The 20,686-nt window shown below is 53.0% G+C and overlaps 1 protein-coding gene across 1 annotated transcript in view; it reads left to right on the top strand.

Annotated features, from left to right (window-relative positions):
* Positions 1-8,166: 8,166 nt before the first annotated feature.
* Positions 8,167-20,686, top strand: part of ITGB4 (integrin, beta 4) — a gene marked incomplete at its 5' end in the record, with an annotated part of 23,107 nt that continues 10,587 nt past the window's right edge. The window contains 25 exons of the mRNA XM_010018023.1: positions 8,167-8,256; positions 8,776-8,877; positions 9,320-9,524; positions 10,067-10,163; positions 10,585-10,756; positions 11,706-11,969; positions 12,381-12,470; positions 12,636-12,758; positions 12,901-13,068; positions 13,358-13,434; positions 13,587-13,798; positions 14,066-14,169; positions 14,329-14,427; positions 15,098-15,224; positions 15,366-15,485; positions 16,047-16,153; positions 16,478-16,511; positions 16,959-17,147; positions 17,670-17,773; positions 18,214-18,272; positions 18,929-18,952; positions 19,113-19,261; positions 19,343-19,522; positions 20,073-20,221; positions 20,543-20,686. The exon at positions 20,543-20,686 is cut by the window's right edge and continues 4 nt beyond it. Coding sequence (XP_010016325.1) covers positions 8,167-8,256; positions 8,776-8,877; positions 9,320-9,524; positions 10,067-10,163; positions 10,585-10,756; positions 11,706-11,969; positions 12,381-12,470; positions 12,636-12,758; positions 12,901-13,068; positions 13,358-13,434; positions 13,587-13,798; positions 14,066-14,169; positions 14,329-14,427; positions 15,098-15,224; positions 15,366-15,485; positions 16,047-16,153; positions 16,478-16,511; positions 16,959-17,147; positions 17,670-17,773; positions 18,214-18,272; positions 18,929-18,952; positions 19,113-19,261; positions 19,343-19,522; positions 20,073-20,221; positions 20,543-20,686 — 3,189 coding nt within the window. The remainder of the gene's footprint in view (positions 8,257-8,775; positions 8,878-9,319; positions 9,525-10,066; positions 10,164-10,584; positions 10,757-11,705; positions 11,970-12,380; positions 12,471-12,635; positions 12,759-12,900; positions 13,069-13,357; positions 13,435-13,586; positions 13,799-14,065; positions 14,170-14,328; positions 14,428-15,097; positions 15,225-15,365; positions 15,486-16,046; positions 16,154-16,477; positions 16,512-16,958; positions 17,148-17,669; positions 17,774-18,213; positions 18,273-18,928; positions 18,953-19,112; positions 19,262-19,342; positions 19,523-20,072; positions 20,222-20,542) is intronic.

The following is a 20,686-nucleotide window of genomic DNA, read 5'->3' as shown; positions in this document are numbered from 1 at the left end:
ACTCCAGTAACTAAGGTATAATACAAACCACTACTGCTACCAATAATAATGGTAAGAGAAATAACAAGGGGAAAGCACACAACCGCCCAACCCAAGCAGCGATCTGGGCCTTCCGGGTGACTCCCCCCAGTTTTATATACTGGGCATGACGTGCTGTGGTATGGAATACCCCTTTGGCCAGTTTGGGTCAGGTGTCCTGTCCCTGCTTCCTCCTGGCTTCCCCTCTTCCCTGACAGAGCACAAGACTGAGGAAGTCCTTGGTCAGAGTAAACATTACTTAGCAACAACTAAAAACATCGGTGCTATCAGCGTTGTTCTGAGGATGAAAGTCAAAAACGCAGCACTGCACCAGCTACTAAGAAGGAGAAAAAATGGCTGCTGTGGCTGAACCCAGGACACTGATAATTTCTAATTCCTCTCTGCTTTGTTGCCTTAAAGATTGGTGGTAGAGTTGTGTTGATACTAGAAAAGTGCCTTTTATCAGCCCTGCAAATGTCTGCTTGAATACAGGTCAGCTACAAGTCTCTGGGAAAACTTATGCTTTGTGTGCTCAGAGATCTCTTAAGGGCTGGGGGAAAGTGCCTCTAAGAAAGATGCAAAATTAGTATCTTGTGCTCTTCTGGCAGCACCTGTGGTGGGTAACCAGGCTGCTTGTGACAGCTGGAGATGCTGAGTGGAGCTGGTCCTGCCCTACTGCTGCAGGAGGAAGGGGAGGGAGATGGTGTCAGGCAGCCCTGGGGCAGTCAGTGTCTGTAGGTGACACCAGAGACACTTTACAGCAGGCAAAGATGTCCTCCATCTCAGGTGGAGAAAGGAGGACAGCCAGAAACCAAGGCCATTGAATACCATGCTGGAAGGTAGCTGCTTCATGCTTTTCTCATTGGCTCCAGAGTTCCTGATGGGGTGTTTTTGATTTTTATTTTTAGTTATATGGTTCTTGCTTGTATCCTAAATTGGCTTTTTTAACTAGTATCCAGCAGCATTGCCCCAGTGGTAGAGGAGAATTATGGTGGAGAGGGGTAGGCTTGGGGCTGATGTGAGCTGCTGATGGACAGGGCAATGTGGAGGATCAGGGGAGGTGAGAAGACACAGTTGTGGTCTGTCTGCTCACATCCTTGACCTGATATGGTTCCCGATGTGGACCCTCTGCCTTCAGCCCCTCATCGGTACCAGTCTGCTCTTCTCCAGCTGCCACTGCTGCAGCTTGAGCAATGGAGCCTCGTGTCCCAGCTGTCACATTGCAGCAAATGTCTATTGAGGTTTAACAAACCCCAACAACAAACCCCCTTAATTTTCAGAATTTTAGTTTAAAGATAGAAAATTGCATCTCTAAAAGGGCCAGGGTCATGTTAAGGGTGTGAAGTCAAGTGTTCAGAAACTAGGAAATACCAGAGTTAAGCTGCCTGGGCCATTCCCAACCTGTTTCCCGTTTGCTGCAGTTTTTAATGGCACAAGCACAACTCCCTTTTCCCTTGGGCTTAATCAGTTTACACATATTTATTTGAGCTTCATATTTCTTGTAGTAAAAGGAATCCTGCTCCTCACTTTCATTGGAATCAGTGCTGGTCACCACCACCAGGAAGTCGATCAGCAGCCTCTGTGATGCTACATTAATAACAGAGGCAAAAAATGTCCTGCTTATATTTTTAATATCCAAAGCAGGCAGGAAATATGTGAGCTTTTCATCTGGCTGTTGCTGTTGTCTGTGTTGAAGTGCAGGGAATGCAGTTTTCCTCGTGAGGATTTATCAGGGAGCTAAAACACAGCCTCTGCCACTGCATCCAACAGGTATGTGTACTCTCTGCACCACAGGAAGTGTAGCTGTAGCTGAGCTGTGACAAACCCCAGGCTCTAAAGCAAAAGGGTGCTGTGAGTCAGAATAAATAACCTCACCTGAACTCTAAATCCTGCTGTTCTTTGGCTGGGGAGGGGGTTTGGGATCCATCCCAGCAGAAGGACTGGGTGCAGTTATGGGATTGTTGCTCCTTCAACCATGGATCCTTGGTAGAATGTGGGTGGGTCTCACAGTGCTACAATGGATTGCATTGTAACAAGCCAGACCTATTGCAGATGTGCGATGTTGTCCTTGTGCCCTGGGTAAAGCAAGATGTGGATCTGTCTTCTCTGCAAGCACAGTACAGAGGCTGGGCTCAGCAGCTGGGGGGTGGTTGTTGCGGCAGGAACTTACCTGATATTTCAGCTAAGAGCTACCTGTGTGCTGGGGATAACAGCCCCACCCCTGATAGTGGGAAATGTGGAGGAGAAACCCCCAGCAGACAGGCAAAGCCAAGCAACTGACACTGCCCATACCCCACAGTCCTCTCCAGGCGCCCTCTCAGCCCTTTTCCTGTGGGATGGTGCTTGCGCAGAGGGAGGGTCTGGGCGGCTGCGCGGGCTGTGCCTGCCCATCCAGGTGTGCAAGGGAGGAATGCCAAGCCCTGAGTCACGGGCACCCCTTCCCTCCCCAGCTGGGATAAAGCTCGTCCTCACCTGGGGTCTGATCTCATTTATTGCTGCTCCCACCTTTCCTCCCTGCCGGCCCGCGGGAGGGAGAGGCGGCAGCTCTGGGAGGCAAGAGGAGCAAGAACAAAGTCGATATTTGACTGGAGGGTACAGAAAGCAGCGGGAGGTATGTAGGATTGAGGTCTGCCTGCCCTGCCTGTCGGCCTGGAAGTTGACATTTAACCGGAAAAAGAAAAGGGACAGAAAATAAAGAGAAGGGAGGAGAAAAAAAAAGAAGAAGAAAGAAAAGGCCAAGGCTGGAAATCAAGTTGCGGTGGCAAAGCAGCACATTCTCCCTCTGCCTTCAGAGGAATTTCTTGGCTTGGTGTGTGGGTGTCTGTTTTTCGGGCTGCAGCAGAGGATTTGGACACTGAGTCAGACTCAGCGCTAACGAGGTTTGTGGAATCAATTCATTTGTGCTCTTTAGTGTCCAGCTTGCTTTAGTTTCACTGTGTTGATTAACTGAGGGATGAAATCGGGCACTGAAGGCTCCTTGCACGGGCAGGTGGGCAGGGCATAGAGCGAGGGGCTTAGCTCCCTGCTGGCTTGTTCCCCCTTTTTCCTCTGGATTTGGCTGTTGGACACTTTCTTGTGCCTCTCAGCCAGCTGGAAGGGCTGAGCTGGGCTTTGCAAGGCTGCATGGGCAAAGTCTACCTCTGCAGGTATTTGGGTGGGAGGCTGTGGAGCAGCGGGAAGGGTGCCATAGTGTGGTAAGGCAGAGCAGAGCCCTTTGGGGAGCCTGTTGCAGGTTTCAAAGATTGCTCTCTCAGCCTGTCCTGCTTCCAGGGGAAAAGGCAGCGATGCGTTGGAGGTGGCACCCCGCAAAAGCTTTCATAGGTGGAACTGCGCAAAGGTGGCCAGGCTGTGGGTGGCTCCGACCTGCATGGACGTTTTTTTGCAGAACCTTTGTGAGGGGGAGCAAGGGTAGAGGGTGTTCCTGGAGGAAAAGGCCACAAGGTGTCAGGGTATATGCGGGCTGGTGGATCTGAAATGGATGTGAAATAGGGAAATGGATGGAAATATTGGTGTGAGGGAGCAGACAGGCACAGGTTAGGTGGGGGAAAAGATGGGTGAAGTGCATCCTTGGAAGTGAAGGAGAAGAAAAGCATCTTGGGGCCAAAGCAGCAGAGAATGTGCTGGGAGCAGCAGGTGGGGGATAGGAGGGCCCCAGGGCTGTGTTGGCATGCCCACAAGTCCTGCAGGCAGGGTCCGGGCCTTGCTGCCAGCCCCTCGGGGTTCCCCCTGCCTGAACGGGGGGGCAGAAGGAAGACATGGTATCGCAGCTGGCACAGCCACGCCCTGGCTCCCAGCAGCTCTGTGTGGGTCCCCAGGCTGAGTCCTGCTGTTTTGTCTCATGCTGGAGGATGCCAGGGGCTTTCTGGGGTCTGGAGCTTGACCCAAGGGCTGAGATCCCCCTTCTTGCTGGAAACAACAAACAGTGACACTTGCATGGAGCCTCCTGGCTGCGGAGGCACACCTGGGGAAGAGGGGGGAAATGGATGCAGGGAGGAGTCAAAATCAAAGACAAATATGAGTCTGTGTTCAAGCAATGCTTCTATTTGTGAGTCAAGTTTTTGATAGCCTTCTGGGCATCTGGCTTGATCATTTTCGAGTTTCAGAGCACAGCCCCTGGCAGTTCTGTGCCGCTGCATGTGCTGGGGAGGGAGCAGCCTGGGAAGAGAGAAAGCGTGGCCCTGATCCATGTGCCTGCAACCCTGCCAGGGGAGGAGAACTGTGTCAGCAGGAGCCCTTGTGGCTGCCTCTGTGCTGTGGAGCCAGAGCCCCCGTGGAGGCACCCAGCTGCCCTTGCGCTTTACTTCCATTGCTATTAGCTCTCCCTTGGAACACCAAGCTCTGTGCTAAGGCTGACTATGGTGACCAGAATGCTGTGAGCACCATGATCCTCAGCACACATGGCTGAACACATGCTCCTACAGATGAGTCCCATCTACCAGGGTGTCAGTCCCATATGCAGCCCCAAAGCACCCCTGGGAAGTATAGAGAGTCTGCAGCCATAGAAAGGGCGATGCCCACCAGCGGGAGGAAAGGCTGCTCTGGGACCTCGAGCATCTCCTTTGCTTTCCCACTACCATGTCCCCAACCTGCCAGGAGTCCCCCACACGGCAGCTGGAACCAGGCTCATACCATGACCTCATGGCTCATCATAACCTGTTACTTGATTCCTCTCCCTAGTCCACCCCAGGGTGATGCCCAACTTCAGCCTTGTCCTTCCCAGCACTGGGAAAGGGTGAGGATGAGATAGAGTGATGAAGCTTAGTTACTCCAACCCAGTTCTCCACCTCATTGCTCCAGTAGTTTCTCTGAGGCGTCCCATGTTTCTGGGGGGTGAGGTGCCCAGTGTGGGTTTCTCCAGGCTCAGGAGTTCCTGGGGTCTTTCTGGACCAGGTCTGTTGACTGTGCTGAGGTGCAGGCAAAGGCTGGGGGAGCAGGAGGAGGAGATGCTGGAGTGGTGGTCTGGGACGGGGTAGGATGTGTGTGTGCAGCCATGAGCTGTTCTGCTTTTTTCCTTGGCTTTGCACAACTTTTTCTGTTGTTGTTGTCAACATGAAAATCCAACAAAACCCCTGCAGCTTTTCAGAAATCAAAGCGGTGTTTCCTCTTCCAGAGGACATTTCTGGAATCGAGGAATGGCCACTTGCAGACTACTGCACAAATGCTGTGGGCTGTGTTCCTACAGCGCTGCATGGCAGCAGCAATGCTCTCTCTGTGCCACCAGTGCCCAGCCCACAGGCAGCCGCCCAGCTCAACCCTCTGAGGCTGGCAACTTCCAGGGCAGCAGGATGTTAGTATCAAGCTGAGTTTTATGGCCTTTTATCTTAGCACTTGAAAAGATGTGAGAGCAGTTCCTGTGTCCAAGCCGTGGGGTGTGTCCATCCATCCCTTGGTGACTCTTTCTTGACTTGTGGTTAAATGAGGATGAATTAGATCTTCGCTTTGAGGCCACCTTGGAAGGTGGGTGTGTGAGCTGAGCAGTCTGTTCCCCCATACTCAATTCTTTCTTTGTGGCCTTTGCCCATGATGGGAGATGGGATTTGCTGAGTGCTCAGGAAATGTCTCGCTGTGTTTTTCTCTTGGTGGGGTCAAAAGACTTCCCTCCTCTTTCATCTTACCTCACCTCTGATTAGCATCTCCCCATGTCTCTGAGAGGGGTTGGTCACTGCACCTGGCAGGGCTCACTGAGGTGGAGAAAGGGAAAAAGGGATTTCAAAATCCAAAAAATGGCTTCAAAACCTTCTCGTCTTCCCATCATGGTGGCAAAGGACCCAATGTTTGCCAGAGAGTGATGGCATGAGGACTGTTGCTGAAGAAGGTCACAGGCATGTGGAGAGATGAGGACAACTGCTGGCCTCGGAGCCAGTCACGGGGACCACCCAAAGCCAAACCTGCAAAGAGCCTGGGTTGGGGACAGTTGGCATTGCCGGGAGCTAAACTCCGGGGCTGCAGGAGGGAAGCAGAGGGGTTTCCTTGTCATCAGCTACCTTTTAACCATAAGAAAACCAGCATACTAGCAACCAGGTCCTGAGGAACAGCAAAGTTTCTTCAGGTTTCCCCGCAGATGTGCTGACGTGAAGTTTCCACATTTCTCACATTTCAGCTACAGGCCATTAATTGCTGTGAAATATCCCTCTGGCACAGCTGAAAACATAATGAGATACCAACATCTTGCCATCTATTACACACATACCCAGTGACCATCATGGAGAAGAAAGGGAACTGAGCCGATGGCTGCACACAGACATCCTATCCCATCCCAGACCACCACTCCAGCATTTCCTCTTGCTCCCCCAAACATCTTAACAAGGGAGATGTCCCCTGGTGTCAATGCTATGTTGATTGGACCTCTGTGCCACAATGAACTCTGCATGTGCTCAGCTTCATGTGTTCAATGTATTTCCACTGGCCTTAGTGGCTGATGCAGGATCCAGAGGCCAAGTGAGATCCAGTGCTGTTGTGACTAGAGCAGGTCTTTCCAGGAGTTTCCCTGTGCCCCAGCTCAGGCTGTTAGTAGCTGAGTCACCAAGTGACTGGACTGTGTGCTGGATGTCCCCCTGGGAACTTGGACGTTTTTACTGCACACAATATCCCCTTTTTCCTTCCCTGTTTTAAGTGGTTTTCACATTCTCTAGACTTATTTTAGTCAGGGCTTACACAGCAAGGAGCTATAAGAGAATTCATTTGAATCTTGTATTTCACACTTGCATCTTCCAGAAAAAGGTGCTTTAGAGATTACACTGGATTTTGTGCTTTGACTGCTTCCTTGCCCTGCCAAGGTGCCAGAGTCACCGTCTGGCACAGCAGCTGCAGAGCTCGAGTTCCAGCTTTGTCTCTTTCATTTACCATGCCCAAATGCTGACTTCTGGATGGCACTGAGTTTTCAAAGTCACATGTGGGTATAGGGGGAATGCTTCACTCTGTTTAGGATTTGGCCTTTGGATCCACACGAGGGGTCCTGCTGCCCTGGACAGGACAGAGGGTAGCTGCTGGGTTCTCAAGACCATGGATTTGTTCAACAGCTCCAAGTCTGGCATTTCCCAAGCCTCACCCTCTCTTTATTGTTGGTTCAACCATCCTGGAAACTCTTAGTGCGATAGGAAGCAGCTGAAGGGAGGGGTCTGTTTTGCTTTTGGAGAATGTAGGCAGTCACTTTTTCCTCCTCATTTTTTTTTTTTTTCCTTAACCTGCTGGAAAAACCAAGGTCTCGACCTGGTTGGTGCTCGCACATGCAGATGGTGCTGGGCTCCAGCCAGGAGCAGCATGGGCTCTGGCTGCCTGCACTGATCCCATCAATGCAGGCACCCTGGCTCCAGGTACAGGGGTCTTGTGGTGTGGCACTTGCCCTGCCCCACTGCCAGGGGCTTTGAGCTGTTTGCAGATGCCTGAGCAGAGGATGAGCTGCTCTTGGTTTTGGTTTCATGCCCAGCCCTGTTAAGGTCAGAGATTGCTTCCAGGCATCAGCTTCCCGTGGGTTGACTGCAGGGCCTCTGCAGGAGCTGCCCTTATCTCCAGGACCATTTCCATATTGGGTGTCCACAACATAGCGATCCATATGTTTTAGGAGGAAGAGGATGGATGTACTGCCACGGGCGTGTGCTGGGCTGCTCTTCCTGTCCCTGCTCTGTGCCGCTGGCCTCTGCCAAAGAAGCAAAAGTGAGTGCAGCAGTTGTATGACTGCCTGGGTCTACCTGATGCTGTCCCATGGGGACTGTGCACAACCCTGCTGGGCTTCAGAAACGCTGGTCCTCACATGGATAATCATAGAATCCCAGACTGGTATGGGTTGGAAGGCACCTTAAAGCTCATCCAGCTCCAACCCCTGCCACAGGCAGGGACACTTTCCACTAGAGCAGGGTGCTCTGAGCCCCATCTAACCTGGCCTTGAACACTGCCAGGGATGGGGCAGCCACAGCTTCTCTGGGCACCCTGTGCCAGCGCCTCAGCACCCTCATAAGACCTGTTGTGTGCTTTTCCTCCTGTTTTCTACTTCCCCAGCACCTGGGGCCCCTCTCTCACTACCCCACTGCTGTCTTGTAGCCTGCTTCCACTAACCAGCCAGACACAAACTCCACCTACTTGCCCAGGAACAAGATCAGCCTTTCTTATGCCCTTCCGTGGTTTTCTTCATTCCTGATGCCCTGATCTTTCCCAGTAGGTAACCGCTGTGTGCAGTCCCGGGCAAGGAGCTGCACCGAGTGCATCCGAGTGGATAAGGACTGCTCCTTCTGCACTGATGAGGTAAGACCTTGCAGGGGAGCCCAGGGCTCCGCTTCCCACCCTGCTGACAGAGGGGTCCCACCACCTCTAGTGAGAGCTGGGAGAGGGACCCAAGACCAGGGTCAGCTCCTGGCTGTTGCTTCTCTCTGCAAAGAGCTGGTCTGTATGGGAAGTGCTGAAATGTGGGTTTCCTTTGGTATGGACAAATGGGAGGAAGGGGAGTCTGGGGCAAGCCTGCAGTAATGCAGGATTTAGCAGAAAAGGCTGGCGTGCCAGATCTGAAACAGCGTGTGTAAGGGATAGAGGCAGAGTCTTATTTCAGGCAACCCAGCAACTCATCGATCATCACACTTCCATGGTTCTGGGGGAACACTGGCTCTTCTGTGCAAGACTCACCCCCATCTCTCTGCCTTTCTCCTGCTCCCAGAGGTCACTAATGGTCTCAGCAGAGGACCCTGTTTCTTAACAAGTGCCTTTTCCCTTTGCACGGAGGATTTGCTGCTTTCAGGAGTTGTGATGTTGTTCTTTCCCCCTTGGCAGAGCTTTGAAGAGCCTCGTTGCAACTTGCGGGAGAACTTGCTGCGGTACGGCTGCAGGGAGGCCAGCATTGTGTACACCAGGGGGGAGATGCAGACCCAGCAGGTGGGTGCTGGGGAGACAGCCCTTGCCCAGCTTCTCCTGAGGGATCCCACCATTCCCAGTGTCCTTCAAGTCCTTCATCCTCCTATAGAGTCTTCAGCAGAAGAATATGAAGTCCAGATCTCTCTTCATGTAGGGTCTACTCAAAAAATGCTCCGCTTTTGCTAGCTGACAAACCTGTTGACAACAGACCTGATTGCTTAGGGCTGTGTAGCTTTTCAGGCAAAACAGATGTAAGCAAAATGCCAGGGTCTAGAGGAGGTGCCCAGTCTGGGCACGTGTGGACATGGGGGAGGCTGCCTTCAGTCCCCAGCTGTACATGAGGGAAGGGAGCATGAGCATCCCTGCCTTTCCACTTCCCAGATATCTCCCTGGTCCTTGACTCCTCCTCATTACATCTGCGTGGGAAGTGGAGTCCGTCCCCTTCACATCATTTTCGTTACAGAATTTCAGTATCAACACATCCCTGCAGAGAACCCAGGTGTCCCCCCAGGGCATGTTCATGCGGCTGCGAGCTGGGGAGGAGATGAGCTTCAACATGGATGTGTTCCAGCCCTTGGAGAGCCCTGTGGATCTCTACATCCTCATGGACTTCTCCTACTCTATGTCTGATGATCTAGACAACCTCAAAAGCATGGGCCAAAACCTAGGTGAGACCAGCGCTGGGAGAATAGGGGAGCCGGCTTCTGTGCTGATGAAGGCAGGCAGCTCACTCCTGCCTGCAGCTGGGAGTTCTTACCAGTACCAGACAAATGGATGCAACTGGCAAAAAGCTGAGGGAATGCCTGTTTTAATTAGAATTTCTTATTATTGCTGCTTTGGAGAGTGGGGAGGGGGGCTGTCTCTCCTGGCTGTGCAGGGATCCTCATGCGTGATGCTCTCTCCTTTCAGCCCAGCATGGGGGCTGGTGCCCTGCAGAGTTGATCTGTGCAGTGGCTTTGCCACTGAACGGGTGTGGTTTGCAGTATTGCAGAAGCTCCAGCCTTGGAAAGGGGGCTACCAAAGGTGGTATAGATTTCTCCCCAAAGGAGACAAGCCACAAACCCAAAGGGCTTAAAAGCTGACAGTTTGGGAGTCCAGACCTGACCAGCAGAGAAGATGCCCAAGAAAGAACTTATTTCCCTGGAGCAGCAACCTCACTTATGTCTCTTTATTCACATGTCTCCTCCTCTCTCCCATGGTCTCCTTCCAGCGGAGTTCCTGCAAGCCCTGACCTCCAATTACACCATTGGATTTGGCAAGTTTGTGGACAAAGTCTCATCCCCTCAGACAGATATGAGACCTGAGAAGTGAGTGAGGCCAATGGGTCCCTGGCATGGGAACAGAGGGGAGGGCAGGCACTGTCTGTTTCTCCATGGCTTTCCTGATCTGTCTGTGGTGCAAGAGCCTCTGTTCATCTCTCTCCCTTCATTGCAAATGTCTCCCTTGGCCTCCCCACCCTGTACTTGGGGCTTGCATTAGCACCATGCCAGTGCCAGCAGTGTTCTCAACTTTCAGACTCTCTCTGCTCTGCCACAACAGATAGAATGTCTTCTCCTCCATCTCTGCCTCCACCCATTCTATCTCTCAGTGCTTATGTTGCCAGTTGAAGTTCGTGTCTTCCCTCGAGGGATTCCCAAGCCCCCGGGAGCCCCCACACATCCTCTCCTTGCACCCAAGCATCCCTTTACTCCTGCCACCTGCACAAACTGCTCTCCCCTTCTCTCCTAGGCTCCGTGAGCCCTGGAACAATGCTGATTCCCCCTTCTCGTTCAAGAATGTCATCCGTCTGACCAGCAATATCAACTACTTCAGCCAGGAGCTCAGGAAAGAGCGCATCTCCGGCAACCTTGATGCCCCTGAGGGCGGCTTTGATGCCATCCTGCAGACAGCTGTTTGCAAGGTGATGGTGGCCAGGGATGCAGGAGCCAAGTGGGCAGGAGTCTGGTTTTAATCAGTGGATCTTCTTGATATTGGGTGACGAGCAAAAAAGCAGCATGCTGGGCAGCTGACAAGAGATCCGGGGACCTCAAGTTATGTGTTCAGCTACAGCTGGGAACCTGGGAGGTTATATGTTCAACTGTATGTTCACTGCTGTATGTCTTGCCATCCCAGCCACATGCTCCTGGTGCCGGGTTGTTTTGCATTCCAAATTTTTCCTCGGTCTTAGACCATCTGTGTGTGTATCTCTAAGTGTTTGATCCTCAGCACAGGAGCTGCTCACTGAACACTCTGCACGTGTTCTTTGCTTTGTCCCACTTTTGTGCCTGTGGTGGTGAAACTCTGCTCCCAGAAAAACAGCCTGCTTGGGCTTGGCCATTTGGCTGAGGGATGAGCACAGCTCCAAACATGTCCAGAAAAGCATGGGCTTGCCCCCTGCACCACGGGAGGTTTAGACTGGATATTAGGGAAAATTTCTTCACAGAAACGGTGGTGAGGCATTGGAACAGGCTGCCTAGGCCAGTGGTGGAATCACTGTCCCTGGAAGTATCCACAAACTGTGTAGACGAGGCCCTTAGTGACATGGGTTGGTGGGGGCCTTGGCAGTCCTGGTGTGATGGTTGGACTTGATGATCTTAAAGGTCATTTCCAATCTAGTCGACTCTATGATTCTATGTATGTTACCGGCACTGAGCTGCCGGGAGACAAACTGTGCATTGGAGGTGCAGATGGGGAAAGGGAGACGCGTTGACTTGGATTCCCAGAGCCAAGTGGCCTCTTGCGTTAGCTGCCAAGTGAAGGTGGCGACTTGTCACTTGGGTTTTCCAACTCCTGCCAGTGCTGGCCTGCCAGCAGCTGCAAGTGGTTTGTGGGGAGATAAAGGTTCCTTCTCCCCCTCTCCCTGGCTGTAGGATAAGATCGGCTGGAGGAAGGACAGCACTCACCTGCTCGTCTTCTCCACTGAATCTGCCTTTCACTATGAAGCTGATGGTACCAACGTCCTGGCAGGGATCCTGGCAAGAAATGATGAGCACTGTCACCTAGATACCGATGGCACCTATGTGTACGATACCAAACAGGACTATCCTTCAGTGCCCACCCTGGTGCGCCTGCTAGGCCAACACAACATCATCCCCATCTTTGCTGTCACCAACCACTCCTACAGCTACTATGAGGTGAGGACACTGTGGCAGTGCTGCCATGTGAGCTTATCTTTTCTCCAGTGCTATTGCTCTTCTGCCTGCAACTCAGCTTTGAGGAGAAAGTGTTCTCCTATCTCTTGTCCCCAGGTGTTGAACCAACACCTTGATACTTTGGAAGGGTGCCACAGTGTGTTAGGGGGCTGGTCTGGGTCATGGGCGGTCTCAGGGTATATTATTGGGTGCAGAAATCTGGGGTCCCAGGGTTCTCCCCATGTTGATGTCTGTTTCTTGTAAAGCAGTGGGGGGACAGAGCTAGAGAGTAATTTAGGTTGGAAAAGCACCTTTGGAAGTTTCTGGTCCAAGCCCTGCTCAAAGCAGAGCCCACTCCATCGCTAGAGGAGGTTTCTCAAGGCCTTCGCTCAGGTGGCTCCTGTCTCTCTACAGAAGCTGCACAAGTATTTCCCCATCTCTGAGATCGGGGTGCTCCAGGAGGACTCTTCCAACATCGTGGAGCTGCTCCGCACAGCCTTTGAGGTAACAGTGCTCTCTGGGGCTTTGCTCTCACTCCCAAGGAAGGCAGAAGGGTGGGCACCTCCTGACCGGGAAAGCAGGCAGAATGCAGCCCCTCTTGGGCAGACCATGGTGTGGTCTCAGGTGTAATGCTGAACGTAAACGTTGTGATTATCTTCTGCCACCCAGCGCATCCGCACCAAGATGGATATCCGGGCTGATTTTGTCCCCAGAGCCATGAAGACAGAGTTCACCTCCTTGATGTATGAAAAGACAGAATCTGGCTCCTTCCACATCACCCGTGGGGAAGTGGTAAGTCCTTGAATGGCCCTGTAGGGAAGCCATGTGTGAGGGGCTGAGCTGCATCCCTCCTTCCTTCTTCAGATGGGGCCGGTCTGGCCAAGCTGTGGTCCAGCAGAGCTGATTCACCCCTGTGGTATGTCTCTTCCTTCAGGGCAAATTCAATGTGCGCCTGAAGGCACTTGAGTACGTTGGTGGGCAGCACGTCTGCAGCCTCCCTGAGAGGGACCGGCAGGGAGTTATTGAAGTGAAACCCACGTCCCTGAGTGACAGCCTCAAAGTCACAGCCTCTGTCATCTGTGACATGTGTCCTTGTGAACAGGTACATGGGAGGGGGTGTTGCAGAGAGATGTCCTCCTCCTGGCCTAGCCTGGGGTGTGGGAATGTATGGCTGGCACACGTGAGGCCTGCTTGACCCCTCACTGTTGCTCAGCAGAGGCTCAACCTGGCCAAGGAGATCTGTATCACTGCACCAAGCTGGGCATGTTGTCCTATAGCAGAGCTCAGCCTTGTGGACAAAACTTTGCTCCAAATCTGCCTTTCTAATTCCTGAAATGGTCTTGGGGACAGCTGACCTCATTCGGCAATGTCCATTCTGTCTTCTCTTACAGCAACAAGAGTTTAACTCACCCATGTGCAGCTTTCATGGGGACTTTGTTTGTGGACAGTGCATCTGCCATCCAGGCTGGTAAGGGCTTTGTCCCGTTCCATACCCCTCCCAGGGTTCCTGCTGGGTCTGGAGACCCCCAATTATATGCTTATGCCCTGGGCATCCTGCCCAGGACCCTGCTGTCCTGTGCTTTGCTCCTGCCCCTCTTAACACCATCTCCTCCCCACCAGGCGAGGGGACACATGTGACTGCTCCCCAGCGTCCTCCCCCAGCAATGAAGTCTGCATCCGCCCCGGGGATGTGGAGCCGTGCTCGGGCAGGGGCGAGTGCCTGTGCGGGAAGTGCCAGTGCTACTCCGAGGACCTGACGCAGCGCTTCGATGGGGCGTTCTGCCAGTACGACGTCCTGCAGTGCCCGCGCACCTCCGGCTTCCTCTGCAACGGTGAGAGCAGCTCCACCACCCCCAGAAGCTCCCGTCATGCAATGTGCTGTGTCCCACTCTGTCCTGGTGGCACAGATGGGGTGTTCCTGGGTTGGTGGCACTGGCACAGGGCAGGTGAGTGACCACCAATGGGCTGTGGGGACTCTGTGCTTGCACTGGAGCCTGTTTGCAGCCCCTTTGTATGGCAAAGAAGGCAGGAGAGCTGCAGGCTGGGCCGGCGGAGCAGCACAGCTCTGGCCCTGGGCAATTCCTCCTCTTGCATGGCAGATCGTGGCCGCTGCTCCAAGGGTGCATGTGTGTGTGAGAGCGGATGGGAGGGGCCAGGCTGCGAATGCCCCATGAGCAACGACACCTGCATCGACAGCAGAGGGGTAGGTGCTGCCCTGCCAGCATGGGGCCGGTCAGACCGGCCAGGGCTGCAACAAACTGCCCTGATGTTCAGGGCCACTGGGAGCTGGCACCCTGCTGACCCCCAGTGCGCTGCACATCTGCAATTGCTCTTGGGCACTGACTGTCACCTTCCCTCCCAGGGTATTTGCAATAACCATGGGAGATGTGAATGCGGCAGATGCATCTGTGACAAGGCTTCGCTGTACACCAGCTCCACCTGTGAAATTAGCTACTCCCTGGTGAGGCTCACCCTGGGATCCCTCTGGGTTTATCGCTTCTATGAAATGCTCTGGGGAAGGAAAGCAAAGCAGAGATGAAGGCACATCTCGATCAGGAACAAGATCCTGAGCAGGGGTTAGTCTTGCCTGTCCTGCCTTCAGCGGCCAGGAGGGGTCTGCTATGGGACCTGCTTTGTGTCTGTGGGCTTTATTTGCTCACAGTTTGCTCTTCACCAACAGCAGCTCTTGAACGTGTGTTTATCTGAACACTGGTGAAGGGCAGAGGTTTGAAGCTCGGCTCCTGGCTTGTTCCAGTTTGCCCCAACACTGGAAAAAAACCCACATTTCATGGTTTGGTTCCTCGGTTTCCCCTTTGATAAATATGGGCTAATCCCACAGTGGGATTGGAGAAAGATGGCTTGGTCATATTTTGGAAAGGCCACCTAAAACCCTTGGAGAAGATTTAATCACTGCCCAGTGCAAGCTGTTGGTATAAGAGATTTTGGAGCCACTGTGCTGGGCTCCTGGGCTTATAAATCCTTCATTATCTGGATGTTCACTGTGATTCCTCTTTTTGCCCTTGCCCTGGCACCAGGGTGAGGATGCAGTGTTGCCTCTCCAGCTCTGCCTTTCGGAGGTGATGTTCTTCCTTTGGCTGTCTCCTGACTATCCTATCTCGGTCTCTGACCAGGGCTTCCAGGCTGTGTGTGAGAGCATCCGGGACTGCGTTCGCTGCCAGGCCTGGGGAACAGGCAATATGAAAGGGAACTGCAGCACGTGCCACCTCCAGCTCCAGATGGTGGAAGAGCTAAAGAAAGGTATCAGGAGAAGCAATCTGGGAGCAGATACATGTGGTGTGTCTCCTGTGGGCCCTGCCCCATAGGTGTGAGCATGTGGGGCTGCCCCCTGAGCATTTCCTGGTCCTGATGACTCTGCAACCATTTCCCCTCCCTCTGCAGAGGAGGCCAGTGAATACTGCTCATTCCAGGATGAGGACGATGATTGCACATACCACTACACCCTGGAGGGAGATCCCAACGTCCTCCCTAACACCACTGTCCATGTCCAGAAGAAAAAAGGTGAGCAAGGACCTGGCAGAAGGGGTATCCAGGCTGAGGTCTGCATCAGCAGTGACCTGCTCCACAGCACCTCTGATCCCTGCTTTGTCCCTTTGCTGTGCCTCTAGTCATGCTCAGTTTCAGGTAGTATGTCCCTGCCCACCTTCCTGCATGACAGGGGTGGGTGACTGGCTGTCACATGAACTGCAAGGAGTGGAGTGTAGCATTTGCAGAGACCAGCACCTTTAGACATCAATGCCTTTTCACTGCCAGCATGGGCAGGGATTGATGTGAGATGCTGAATAGCCCCGTGAGATGGCTCGATGTGAGCAGAGAGGTGGGATAGCTGACAGAGGGGAGATTTAGATGAGATCTTAGGCAGAAGTTCTTCTCTGTGAGGGTGGTGAGGTGCTGGCACAGGTTGCCTAGAGTTCTTCCTGAAGAGCACTTTTCATTGTGAGCACTGACTGCTTAACCAGGCTGCTCCACCACTCAAAGAGCTGTAGTCCAGCCTTTCCCTCTGTCCCTGCCTCCCCACTCCTTCCCTGCACACTCCGGGTGTGATGTTGCTGTCACTTGCAGAGTGCCCACCAGGGAACTTCCTCTGGCTCATCCCGCTGCTCATCTTCCTCATTCTGCTCCTGGGGCTGCTGCTGCTGCTCTGCTGGAAGTTCTGTGCCTGCTGCAAGGTGGGTGCCTCAGCCAGTTGTTCCAGCTTTAGGAAAGCACCACATAAAGGCCAAAACCATGGTAAATTTCCAGAATCAACCCAGCCTCCAGCACGACCACATTGGCAGGGGCTGGGTCTCAGTGGTATCCAGCACTTTTGCTGTTGCTGACACAAGCTGTGGTGGGATTTCTCCCCCTGAAGGGATATGTGGCTAAAATCAGATTCCAGAGCTCCATCCATCTGCTACCCCCCATCCCTGCTGATAGGAATCCTCCCAGCTGAAGATGTGGGGTTTTTTGCTCTTGGCCACATAGTGACTGTGTCTTTGGCATTTGTTTTCTAGGCTTGCCTGGCCCTGCTTCCCTGCTGCGCACAAGGTACCAATGGTTTGAACTGGGGGGAGAGGGATCTGTGATGTTCACTGTCTTCCCAGTTTGGGGGTGGTGCTGGGATAAGTATCCTTCCTCCTCTTGTCTGAGTTGGAGAGGTGGATCTGGGGAAAAGCTCCTGGCAGAGAGCCTGAGCCAAGGAGCCACTGAGCTGCTGCTCCACTGCTCTTTCCTTCCCCACAGCCTGGTGTGCCCTACTGGGAATCCCGCTGCTGGCTCTCCTCTGACCAGTGTCCCTTGTAATACCTAGCTGGTGTTCTCCACACTCATGGACACCTCTTGCCCTTTCCGCTGCACTCCACTCCTGGCACCTTAACACCTTTAGCATGGTAGAAGCCCTAATGACTCCTCAGAAAAACATCTCTGGTGTTGGGAAGTTGATGGCTGGCATTGTCCCTGTCTGCCCAGACTCTGACCTTGCCCTTGGCTCTGCAGGTCGCACTGTTGGCTTCAAGGAGGACCACTACATGCTTCGCCACAGCCTCATGTCCTCTGACCACTTGGATACCCCCATGGTCCGCAGCGGGTGCCTCAAGGGTTGTGACACAGTCCGCTGGAAGATCAACAACAATGTTCACAAACAGGGCTTCACCTCCCTCACTGCCGCCAACCCCAAAGATCTCAGTGAGTGCTACCACTAAGGAACAGCACATGGAGGAGATGCTGTGGGTTCCACAAAGGACAAGAATCCTTGGTGGTGACCCCAGCTTTAGCAGCCTTGGCATTACCTCCAAGCCTAAATGCAAAGAGGTTCTTCCCTTATCCACTTCCATCCAGTGGGAAGCTGAGCAGCACATTCCTGTGTCTAGCCTTGTAGCAGAGCAGGTGGTAGCCTTGGAGACCTCCTGACAGCCTGGCCGCATGGTGGATGTACCCTGCATGTGTCTTACTCTAATTAGCTCAATGACCCAGCCTTGATTTTGCTGGCTCATCAGTCCAGAGCCACTGGACACTGTTCCTGTGCTGGATCTGGCAGAGAGCTTCCCAGTTAGCCCTCCAGTTCTTGGAGGGTTTTCTCTGCTGGGTGCTAGCAATATAAGATCCGGATACCAAGCATCAGTGTGTGTCCTCATGCTTCCAGCTTTTGGCTGGGTTATTTCTCCAACCAAGAAGGAAGGAGTTTGACTTGGGAATTTCTCTTTCCAGTTCCCTATGGGCTGTCTCTGAGGCTGACCCGGCTTTTCACGCAGAACCTGGTGAAGCTGGACACCCGAGAGTGTGAGCAGCTGCGCAAGGAAGTGGAGGAGAATGTACGAGCTGGGTGTGAGGGGGACTTGGGGTGGCACTGGGGGACAGCTATGCTGAGGGGTTGTCTGCAATGCTGGGGAGGTAGAAGTACCCCTTCCCTGTGAACCCAGACAGCTCCTGAAAGGAAGAAGCAATATTTCTTCTTTCTGAAAGAAAGCACAAATTTTAAGATCACAATTCTAAGAATTATCAAAAGCATCTGATGAGAACTGCAGTTTGCTTCAGAACATGTGGTTTGGAGCTCCTGTTTGGCTTCAGTTTGCAGCTTCTTGCCATGTTCTGGGGAGAAACCATGTGTTGGTCTCTGCCTGGTGTGGCAGGGTGAGAGGGAAGGACCTGGGGGGGACCCAGCTCTCATGTTTGCTGGCAGCAGCTTCTGCTCGCTGAACACACCCCTGTTCAGCAAGGGATATGTTGTGAAAGTCCCTCTTGCTCCTTGCAGCTGAATGACGTTTTCAAGCACATCCCTGGCTGCCACAAGCTCCAGCAGACTAAGTTCAGGTGAGTCACTGGGGGAGGGATCTTCTTTGGGGCAGGGTTCCCCCAGGGCCATGCTGATGATGAGGGAGTGAACCAGAGGTCTGGGTGTGAAATCGGGGATGCTGGGAGGGAGCATGAGCTGTGAGACACCTCCAGCACAAGCAGGAGCCCAGTGCAGTGCTTCATCCATCTAGGGCTGCAGAGCAGAGCCCACCCATCTGTGCAGGTGATCTCAGCTGCATCTGGCTTTGGACCTGAGGCTCCTACAGACAAGGACAAAACCTGGTCACATCCTTCTCAATGGGTGGATTCCCATTGACTTCAAAAGTTTCAGCCCTATGCAGAGTTCCAACTGCCTGCTGCAGGACAGAGAAGTCCAGGGGTGCTGGCACTGAGTGGGGAGTGTAATTCCCTCCCCACAGCTCTGACCAGATGTGATCTTCCCTTTGGGCACATTCCTTATCCCATTAGGAAACCTAGGACTGAAGGGAGCAGCCAGGCAGGAGGAAACACGTAATGGGGCCACAGGCTCTGCAGGCTGGGATGGCACCTACAGGGCAGCTACTGCAGCTTAGACCTGCACAGGGCTGTGATTCTGTGATTCACACCCAACTTTGTCTCCCCAAATGCATTGGTCACTCTGATAGTTTGTTGGGGTTTTTTTTCCCTCCCCCCAGGTTACAGCCCAACTCTGGGAAAAGGTAAGAGAAATTTGCAGCCCTCTCTTGTGCTGCTTCTCCCTCTTCATCCACACACATGTGGGGTGACTACCCATGTACTTGCTAGCCCCTCCAGCTGCTATGTGAGATGGGCAACCCTGGCCTCAGCTCTTACCTGGCTCTCTCTTTCTACTGGTCACAGGCAGGACCACACCATTGTGGACACAGTGCTCACTGACCCTCGCTCAGCCAAGCCAGAGATCATCAAAGTGATGGAAAAGCATGTTTCCCACGAGGCTTTCAATGACCTGAAGGTTTCACCAGGTTATTACACTGTGAGCTCAGACCAAGGTAGGGAGCAGAGCCCAGTGCTGCCTCCTAGCTGGGCAAGGAGGGGCGTTTCCCACAGCCCACCATTGCCCCTTCCCACAGATGCTCACGGGATGGTGGACTTCCAAGAGGCTGTGGAGCTGGTGGATGTGCGTGTCCCACTCTTCATTAGGGAGGATGATGATGATGAGAAGCAGCTGCAGGTGGAGGCCATTGATGTCCCTAATGGCATTGCAGAGATTGGACGCAGGATTGTCAGCATCACCATCATCAAAGAACAAGGTGAAGTGCTGCGACCGTGGCACGAGATGAAAGGTGTTTGTGTTTGGCTGTCCTATGTTCAGATGAACTCATGGTTTCTAAGAAAGGCTCAGTCTGTGTATCTGAGCTTCCCCCAGATCACAGACCAGAGATTTACTTGGTGGCTCCTATCTTAACTCACCTGGATCTAAACTAGAGCATCTTTTAAAGCATCCAAAGGAGGATTGTCATCCCTGGTGTCAGAGACTTAAACATTTGACTGTCGCAAGTTTAGATGCTACCAATTCCATGGAAGATCTAGGGTTGACCAGATGTCTCTACTGCTCCAGTTCATAGGTTGCTGGAGTAAAGTAAAACCTCTTTGCTGTTAAAGCTGTGCTTGGGACAGTTTGCCTCTGCTTCCCATCTGGTTGTTTAAAGCAGGAAAAGCAAGTCAGGAGTGAAGTCTCTAGCCCATGCAGTAATATTTCATACACACTCCACACTCAGGGGTGATAGGAACTCTGTGTGCACCTGCGTGTTTGTAATGTGATTCTTCATGTACACATTTCTTCCTTCCTGCCCCTTCCAGCCAGCAACCTCATCACCTTCTTGCAGCCAGCCTATTCCCACAGTCGTTTTGATAAGCTGGCCAAGATCCCTGTCCTCCGGGAGATCATAGACAATGGGAAATCCCAAGTCACCTACAGGACTCGGGATCTCACCGCCAAGAATGGCAGGGTAAGGGTGATGCTTCCGACCTTGGCAGGCAGGAATGAGTGGGCACTGAGGGCTGGGAAGAAACTGACCCCGGGGTTACAAAGAGCAGTTGATCAGGCTTAAAGGGGATGTGGCTGGGAGAGGGGAGACCCAAGACTGAGGTTAGCACTAGGGCAAACATTCTCCTCCATCCCTTGCTCTCTGTGCCTCACCAACCTGAGAGGCTGGCCCCTGAACTAAGGGCATTAGAAGGCAAGTGGGAATCCACTGAGGAGAAGCTTTCTCAGAATCTTCTCATGGGTGCTGTGAGTTACAATCATGCACCTCTGCCTTCTCCTCCAGGACTACATCTTCACAGAGGGTGACCTGGTCTTCCAGCCTGGGGAGACCCGAAAGGAGGTGCAGGTCCCCTTGCTGGAGCTGACCGAAATAGATACCCTCCTGCACAACTGCCAGCTCAAGCAGTTTGCTATCGATCTCCTCCAC

The sequence above is a fragment of the Nestor notabilis genome, unplaced genomic scaffold (assembly GCF_000696875.1).
Source record: "Nestor notabilis isolate BGI_N333 unplaced genomic scaffold, ASM69687v1 scaffold1087, whole genome shotgun sequence".
Classification (NCBI taxonomy): Eukaryota; Metazoa; Chordata; class Aves; order Psittaciformes; family Psittacidae; genus Nestor; species Nestor notabilis.
This window is presented reverse-complemented; position numbering and strand designations above follow the sequence as displayed.